The sequence below is a fragment of the Terrapene carolina genome, unplaced genomic scaffold, assembly GCF_002925995.2.
Source record: "Terrapene carolina triunguis isolate 2854851 unplaced genomic scaffold, T_m_triunguis-2.0 Scaffold96, whole genome shotgun sequence".
NCBI classification, from domain to species: Eukaryota; Metazoa; Chordata; order Testudines; family Emydidae; genus Terrapene; species Terrapene triunguis.
Window position 1 is genome coordinate 40,142,619 of NW_020664447.1, and position 9,192 is coordinate 40,151,810.

At 42.8% G+C, this 9,192-nt stretch overlaps 1 protein-coding gene across 3 annotated transcripts in view; it reads left to right on the top strand.

Moving 5' to 3' along the window:
- Positions 1 to 6,244, top strand: part of VPS39 (VPS39 subunit of HOPS complex) — a 43,509-nt gene extending 37,265 nt beyond the window's left edge. For all 3 annotated transcript variants that reach the window (XM_026651510.2, XM_026651512.2, XM_026651511.2), the window contains 5 exons: positions 1 to 43; positions 650 to 799; positions 1,003 to 1,137; positions 1,436 to 1,527; positions 4,068 to 6,244. In XM_026651510.2, the coding sequence (XP_026507295.1) occupies positions 1 to 43; positions 650 to 799; positions 1,003 to 1,137; positions 1,436 to 1,527; positions 4,068 to 4,143 (496 nt within the window). In that variant the 3' untranslated portion in view covers positions 4,144 to 6,244. The remainder of the gene's footprint in view (positions 44 to 649; positions 800 to 1,002; positions 1,138 to 1,435; positions 1,528 to 4,067) is intronic.
- Positions 6,245 to 9,192: the final 2,948 nt, after the last annotated feature.

Here is a 9,192-nt window from a genome sequence, read left to right on the forward strand (position 1 = left end):
CTGCCATAAACACTATGACAGAAGCAAAGATGGCAACAAAGATGTGAGTAGCTTTATGTCCATATTCTTGTTGTTGATGTGAGTGATACATGAATTATAACTATTGTCTCCATATTCAGCCAATTTAAAGTAGACCTATGTTTGCTCAGAACTTCTCAGGGGCAGGGTCCTCTGTATCATCTTCTACTATTGAGGAACTTGTACATTTTTCACAACTTCTCTCCTGTTTGGAATGTTGCTGGGTTGTAGGAAATGGCTGAACTTTTTCATTGGCCAACAATTCTGTTTTACAAGTAGGAATAGAATCCAGCTCTGTCCCTCTGGGCTGTGTTGATGCTGCTAACAAGAATAAAAAGTAGTAAAACTTGCTACTTTCTAAAGACAACCGATGAGTCTGAATACACGCAACAGAGCTGTAGAATAAGGAGGTTCAAATTTTAATATCTAAAACTTGTTCTGTGCTGAAGGCTTGGAAATTAATCAATGCACAAACTTGTTCAGGAGACAAGCTGCTTAACGCTAATAGATTTTAAATCTGTATCAAAATCCCTACTTGCCAATGCCATGGTGTATTGCAGAATTAGCCCTGTAGCGGTTAGAGTTCAGTGGTGTCTGTTTGCTATACTTCAGTCTTTATTGTGTGAAACAGGTGTATCTGTCTCTGCTCCGGATGTATCTATCCCCACCTAGTGTTCATTGCCTGGGGCCAATCAAGATGGAACTGTTGGAGCCTCAAGCCAATCTCGAGGCTGCCCTGCAGGTTTTAGAATTGCACCACAGCAAATTAGATACTACCAAGGTAAGGATTCCTTCCTTTATAGGTGGTGGTATGGATAGTTGCTATATCTTGAATTACAATGAAAAACACAGGAGTTAAGGGTAGGCCCTGGGAGCAGATCCTAAAAGTATCTGGACCAAAAATAAATGGGACTGAGATTCATTTTTTTCTTTTTCCTACCATACCCCTTTGTCTTTCTTACAACTTGTCCTTGTCCCTTCTAGGCTATAAACCTGCTCCCAGCAAATACTCAAATTAGTGAGATTCGAATCTTCCTAGAAAAAGTCCTTGAAGAAAATGCCCAGAAGAAGCGATTCAACCAAGTACTCAAAAATCTTCTCCATGCAGAATTCCTGAGGGTTTGTACCCACCTCTTTCATCCTCATTTATCAGAGTGGATTTTCAAAAGTTCTGTTAAATGGAAAGACGGTAAAAAATTGAGCTCTTCATTACCAGTACAGGAAACTTGTCCTCTAGATGGTGGTGTAGTGTAGCCAAGATTACTAAATGCACACTAATCAGCAAATCATAACTCTGGCATTTCAGGATAGAGGGAAACTAAAGGTAGTTAAAAATACTATCCTTCTGTCTATTCAGACTAGAAAGGTGGCTGAGGTGTAGCATTACATTGCTTACCACGTTTCCATTCTCCTAAAGGTTCAGGAGGAGAGGATTTTGCATCAGCAGGTGAAGTGTATCATCACAGAGGAAAAAGTGTGCACTGTGTGTAAAAAGAAGATAGGAAACAGGTGAGTAATACTTCCTAGGAGAGCATTCTTCCTAAAGAGGCTTGTGGTACAAAAACAAATTAGTCTGGCTTATTTTTGCAGAGCAGTAAGTATGTGTAAATCCAGGAGCAAACAACTGAGGGAGAACTTTCAGAAGTGTACAATGAATTGGAAATTGTAATCTTAGCAGAGTGGCTGGAAAAAATGCCAAACCTCTTGATGCCTATGACGAAAAAAAATGAACTGCAAAATAACTTCTCTTGGATTGTCAAGCCTCCAGCATAGACACAGTAAAGCAATTTCAAGTTTCATGAGGCTTTTCTTCCAAGATTGATAGAGCAAGTAGTTGATATGCTGCCATCACCTGAGATGTTGTCTACAGAGCTCAGAACTCTGTGCAGAGTGGATGATAAGCACTATAAAAAGTTGTTTTCCATCCTGGAATCTGAAAGCTCTTTGTAAACAGGTACAATTGGGTCCATGTGGAGTGGCTCTCATTGGGGTTAATTTAATTAATGGAGATATCTCCTAGAACTGGAAGGGACCTTGAAAGGTCATGGAGTCCAGCCCCCTGCCTTCACTAGCAGGACCAAGTACTGATTTTGCCTCAGATCCTCAGTAGTCCCCTCAAGGATTGAACTCTCAACCCTGGGTTTAGCAGGCCAGTGCTCAAACCTCTGAGCTATCCCTCCCTCCATTGCACCAACAGCCTGCACTAGGTAGCTGGTGTCATTCCCGCCAGCAACCACCAGGGCAAGAAACAATTCCCCTCCATCCATCCATCCATCTACTCTCTCTATTTAGGTAACAAGGACGCCACCGCAAGATTAAGGGCAGGGGAAGCAATTGCTAGTCACTTCTGCTTCTAGAAGAAAAAAGGTCCACAGCCCAGTAACAAGCCCATCTAAACATCCCATACACAAAACCAGCCTCCTGGTTTTGCACATGGCTTCTTTATATAAATCTTTATAGGTGGTCTCTCAGTTTTGAAAGTATAATGTATATAATATAAAGGCTTTGTAAATCTGAAACCTTAAGTGTGGTGATGGCTACTTTGTGCCTCCAAAATCAACCTGCACCTTATGTGCCAATGACGTTAATACATCTGAGCAGCAGCAATGGTTTTATTTGTGTCAAAACTTCCGATAATTATTCTCCTTCCACCATTTTCATCCCTGGAGTTTTCAGGAAGAAATCAGGCTGATGTGGAGCAGAGACTTTGATGTTTCCTTCTCTCACCCAGTTCAGTGCGTCAGCTCCAAACTAAATCTTGTATATCACCTAACAACCTTTAGCTACTGTTACTGGTGGTGGGATTAATCCCCTCTAAAACCTGACTGATATTCAGAATCTGGTGGGGAATAGATCTCTCTCTGCTTGCTGCTTTAATGAGCACAGTTAACTGTCTCTGAGAGCACTGAATTATTGGTATGCATTGATCCAGTTTTCCCTGTTAAGTATTATCTTGAAGTACTGGGTGAAGGTAGGGTTAGTGTAAGCGTGCAGGATTCACCCCTGCAGCGCCTCCTGCTGGTCTCTGTTGGGAATTAGCTCTCCAGCCGTCAGAGCACCCTCTGCAGGCCGGTGATCCGCCTTACCGCTGGCCCCGTGTCCCTCCCAGGACCCCGGTGCCCCTTTCTCTGGGGTGCTGCCCCTCTGGCAGTAACCTCCAATTTCAGGGTCTTCCTTCCCAGGGGAACCCCCACCCCCTATCCCCACCTCACCTCAGTCTTAGCTACTGCCAGTCATCACTTAGCCCCCGTTCACTGGGGCAGACTGCAGTGTATCAGTCACTCATCACAGGCAAGGGGGGTTTGGACCTGCTGCTTCTACCTTGCCTACCCGTGGGTTGCCTCCTGCAACCCAAGTACCCCCTAGGCCTGCAGCCTGGGGCTTTCCTAGGCCGGAGCTCCCAGGCTCCCTTGGCCTTTCCCCAGCCCTGCTCCACTCTAGGCACTTGGTTAAGCTCTGTGCAGCCAGGCCCTTCTCTCTCTGAAGGCAGAGAGAGACTGTCTGCTTGAGCTCCTGGGTCAAGCCTTTATAGGGCCAGCTGGGCCCTGATTGGGGCATGGCCCCAGCTGAGCCTGCTTCCCACTCAGCTTGGGCTGTTCTCCCAGCCTTCCAGCCCTCTCCCAGGGCTGGTTTTAACTGTGCCAGGGCTGGAGCGGGTAGCCACCCCTCTACAGTTAGTATATACGATGTGCTTCATTTTGGGCAAGTTGGTCATTTGGATCATGCCAAACTTAGAAAAGTGATCATGTTAAAATCGCACTTTGTGGTTCCATGTTTGTATAGCAATTACTTCCAAATCAAACTTGGCTAACTAGCATTTTTGAGTCACGCTGCTGCCAAGTCCAGCTAAGTTCTTTGCTTGGGACATCACCAATAAAACTGATGCTATAATTGAAACTTAGTCAGGAATTCTCTTCATTAAGAAAGTAGCAGTCTTATGTAGTCATTTTTCTGACTGTAACAAAAATCAAACTTGTATAGTGAACAGGGAAAACTGTGTATTGATTATACTGACATTTGATCTTGTGTGCTATTCTGTTTCTTCACAGTGCATTTGCCCGATACCCTAATGCAGTAGTTGTGCACTACTTCTGCTCCAAAGAAGTCAGTACGGCAGACACCTGAAACATGTTGCCATACATTAGATGGACTGCATTAGCCACAAAACTCGCATGAAATACAGAAGTGAAGACTTGTTTAGGAAAAGTTGATGCTCTGGAGTTTTGTGGCATGTTGCTAGGAACATCTTACAAATAGCTTGTACCCAGCGTGTCTCTGGAATGACTCTACCTACAACTTGGCAGTACTGACTTATTTGAAAATTGACTTTTTAGCTGCCTCTTAACACACCAAGATGAGGAAGAATGGAAAATTGATCAGCAATGAGCTTGTATTGCACTCCAAACCTTGCAGCCTAGTTTCCGAACACTTCTATGGTGTTTACCAATGAGGGCATGTTTTAAAGTAAAAAAAAAAAAAAATTCTATTCAGGTAAAAACTTCTTGATCTGACCTTGTTTGTGGCTCACTCTAATATTCCTCAAAAGGCAAAATCCTTGAAAAGTCACTGCAACTGTATTAACACTGTATTGAAATCTTTTATCCACCAACTTGGGGGAGGGAGGGAGTAAGCAAGGGGGTGAGAGGCTCTTGTGCCTGATACTTAAACAATTGTGTCTGACTTCACCTTTCTCCCAATGTTGGGAATAACTAGATGTTGAACAAAGGAACTTTTATCTTTGATGCCAAGAGTGCTTATCAGCTCCCCTTCTGATACACAGAAGTTCCACAGGAGTTAGTCACACACTATAGGCTTCACTGATAAGCATTTATTTTCCCCTTTTTGACTCTAGTTTGTTAGAGGTATGTAAATATGAATTAGCTCACACACTCTTTGCACTGTGTACAGTCACTTCCAACATGAGTGGATGCTTTTGAGAAGCAGCAACAACTGTCTGAAGAAGGGAAGCTCTCACTTGCACTTGTACCAAAAAGAACACTCCCTAAAAGGGACTGAAATGTATCTCTTGCTTAAGCTTCTAGAGCACATTTGAGATCCCTATGCATGTAAATAGCTCTTCAGTCTCTAGTTCTCTCTCCAGCATTAAAGTGAAATACAGACTGCATTTCGATGTCTCTGTGGGCTTTAGATCAACTCCCTTCTGCCCAGGCTGGTATTGGGTTTTTTTATTTTTACTTTGGCTTGAGGATTCTAAATACACAAAACTGGATGCAGTATACTTCTTCATAGTCTTCATGAACTTTAATCTGTAGCAAAGTTGATATAAGGGTACTTGCATGTTCACTTACTGTACAAAGAAATTTGAGCAGCAGTGAATAAAGGCAGCAGTAGCACATGGTTCAGTGTAATTGAATGTGGGTAATAACATCCCAGTTTAGCCATACTTCTATAATTAAGTATTAAATGATATGGAACATGGCACACAATTATTATACACATTTTCTTTTAAAATCTATCATACTCCCCAAACAAGGAGTTGAGAAAATAAATTTTAAAAACAAACCCATCTGCCCAGAATGTCATTGAATTTCACTGTTTACATGTTTAAGTCCTTTTTTTAAACACTTTTAGCAACAGGTCTTCTGTAGGATATAATTGATCCTACCTCACCTTCACATACCCTGGTTATATAGCCTGCTCCTTCTGCCATCAGTTTTTTGTTTCAAGGCTATGGTTGCCAATAACCTTGGATGTCTTGGGTAATACTGCTGGTGGTGCCTTTCTGTAGAGGTTAGGGGAGTTCCTGTGCTGAGATGGAGTTCCTTTTTTAACTTTCTATTTGAACAAGAGAACCTAATACATGCTTGTATTCAATTTGCACATATTCTTTATAGTGTTTATCTACTAGTTCAGGTACAAGAGGAAGATGTTTTGGGAGTTGACAGTGAAAGAAGGGTATCTATTAAGGCCCTACAGTTTTTGCATACAGAAGTCAAGACCTTTCTGATATTGGTAAGGAGGATAGGTAATTCAGACTATCTGCTGCCAGTAAATCTGCACTCTCTCACAGTTGGGGTCTGTAGTGTACTCTTCTTTCACGGTGATGCTTATGTGCCTCTGTTCAGCTTTTTTGCATACATTTGCAGAGGTGTGGTTTGCGCTACAATTCTGCTGTCTGTTCTCATCCCATGGTTTAGATTTACTAGCCATATGGAAGTTTTTGTTTAAAGCAATATATTGTAATAATAAATATTGTGAACCAGTCTGTTCTTCATTTTATTGTGTGGATGATAGTAACTAGCTGAGCTGCTCTGGATTTACATATTTTCTTTCCTTTGCTCCTATAAGAGTCAGTGACACACAGTTGAGATCCCCAGTATTATTCCTATTTACCTGCTATTAGTCTTCAGAAGTCATTTTATGTTACTGAAAATAATGCGGGTGGCACTATCCTGTTTTTAAAAACCTGGGCCAAGACCCATCTTTCTTGCCTGTTGGTTCCTGAACTTGAGCACCATCTAGAGAGCTGAGGCTCTACTATTCACTTGAATGTTTTAAAGCTCATATTTTCTATCCTTTGTTTTTTTTAATTATGCTTTGAAAGTTGCTCCCATTCAAGAGGCATTCGCTCATGTCAGACATTCATAACTTAATTACTGAAGTGATTTTCTTTGAGCAAGACTTTATATTTTTAGCTCTTGCTGAGGTCTACAAAACAGTTTGGGAACATAGGTTTAAAGCTGATATTTTCCAAGGTCCCACAAGAAATCTGGCAGAGCCAGAAATAGATAGAACCCCGATCTTCTGACTTCCCCATTCCAATGCCCTAGCCCCAAGACTATTCTTCCCCTCTGCCTTAACATAGATTGTATAATGCTATTTTTTACATGAAATAGACCATATTTCTGTGGTATAATGTTTTTACAGGTGAACATATGTCAAGGCATTGGGAGAGAAAAATACATCAGTCCTGTCAGGAAATGTAAAAGAAATGTGTTCTGAGAAACTTTTCTGTGTCTTCATGTTTTGTGTAAAGTTGAGTGTGCTGGTGCTTAAACTTGCCAGTATCCCTTGTAATCTTACTACTTCACATGCCTGTCCACAACGATTTCACTCTTGGTGCGCATGTGCCCCAGGCACATGAGATTGGATTCTTTTGGCCAGCAGTGTCTGTGGCCAACCTGCACCCTAAATGCCGTCATGCACCACCATCTAAGGCCAGAATGGGTCCAAATGTGCCTCATTTGCCTCTACAGGTTCCATCTTAGTGCTAGAAGCAGTAAAAGTGTCTACTTTGCACACTGCCAATCTACTTACCCTTGTATATAATAGTGTAGTTAGTATAGCTGGCGGCAGTGTAGTTAATGAAGTTCTTTTTTGTGCTTGGCAAATGTGTATATATATTTCATATATTGTACATAGATAAGTTTTTAGTTAACCCAGACCCGTCCTGTACAGGTATCCTAGAATCATGTCAAACGCTAAGTAGCTAGGAGTTAAGACCTGCCTTTTTTATATGCTTTGATGCCCATTAATGACAGGCACTCTGCGTGCTTGCTTTGTCTCTGAGAATGTCCCAGAAAGATCTTCCATCTTGCATTTTCTCCAAGCATACCAGAGAGCAAGGGAGTTGAGGCTGAAACTTTTCCTCCTAAAGAAGCAGATGCAAACCTTCTCAGACTCAGAGGAGAGCTACAACCAGGACTCAGTCATCGGGTCTGTCTCTTAGAGAGCTGTGATTCCACTCCAAGCTCCCATTCTGTATCCACTCAGGCCCTATTTATCCACCACTATATTGGTGTCTGTCTGACAGGCAAAAAAGAGCACCAAGCCAAAGATGAGCTCAGATGCAAGCAAGAGACAGAAGGGTCGTCACCTGCGTAACTTCTCAGGCTCATACATCTAAGAGCTATAAGCCTGAGAAGTTCCAGGACTGACAGCCAAGGCAGCTTACATGGTACCCTCTAAATTAGCTGATCACACTGCCCTCGGTAATGACTCCTCTGCATTGTGTGTATATTGTGGTCCCAATACTGATTGCTCTGTGGTATCCTCTGCCTTCATATTATCTTGGCACTGAAACCTTATCCAGTGGTGAAGGACTTTTGATAGGCCTGATACTGGAGTCACCTCTAAGTGAAAACAAAGAGTTGATTTCCAAACCACCAGCCTTGGAGTCACCAGCACGCCAGGCTAGAGAGTTGTCCCCGTACCAACATCCATGATACAAAAACAGGGTATAGCTGACAGGACTGCCCCTCCCTTAGAGGATGTATACTTTTTCCTCCTGCTGAACACAGCAGAGAATTTTCTGTGTGTCTACTAACCCCTTACTGGGAGTCAAGGAGTTTTTCTAGGAGAGAGTCCATGTGGGATAATAGAGGCCTGGATTTCATAGGGATCACCATATGCTCCGACCCCACTACTCTGGCCCATTCGTGTTGTGGTATTACTGGACCTCCTGGGATGTGTAACCTTACTCCAGGAAGCCTGCTTCTACTGTTTCCATGGCTAGATCACTTCCTCAAAGAAAAGCCACTTCAGATGAGTGTGTTGGTCTAGTCACAACTTCAGAGGCAGGAGAAGTGAAGAGAAACAGCTACCAGGAGAAGAGCAGCCAAACCCTGTTGGAATAGCTGTCTCCTCCCTTGAGACTGTGAAGCCATCTACCATTGGCCTCAGCTGATGAGTTTTAAGATATTCCAGGACCTAAATCTGGTGAAATGCATGGTGGAAATCTTTTGCATCACTTTCAGAGGTATGCCTGAGAAGTGGCATAAATTTGCCCACTTAGAGCTGCAGTGGGAGGGGGTGGAATATGATTGAAAAGTGGGAATTTGGGATGGTATTCAACCAAAACATCTGCAGAGAAATTGTATCACATCTGTGCCTAAACTTAGTGATGTGGTAACCTGCAGTGGGAAAGTGTGCACCCCAGAATCCCCTTTGCCTACCCCAGATGAGGAAGAGAGAGGGAACAGGGAAGAATGCTTTGCCTGTTTGCAGGGCAGGGACACACATTCCCAGAGTGGGGGGAGACGGGGTCAGCTGCTCTTACTGAGGGAGCCTCCAAATCAGCTGGAGACAAGTAGTGTTTGTTAAAGATCAGGACACAGACCCTTCCCTAGGGGAGTGCATAATGAAAGTTCACAGCAGTGCCCCTACAAAGGAAAATAGGGGTGTCTTTTTTTTATGGAACCAGGTAGGATATAC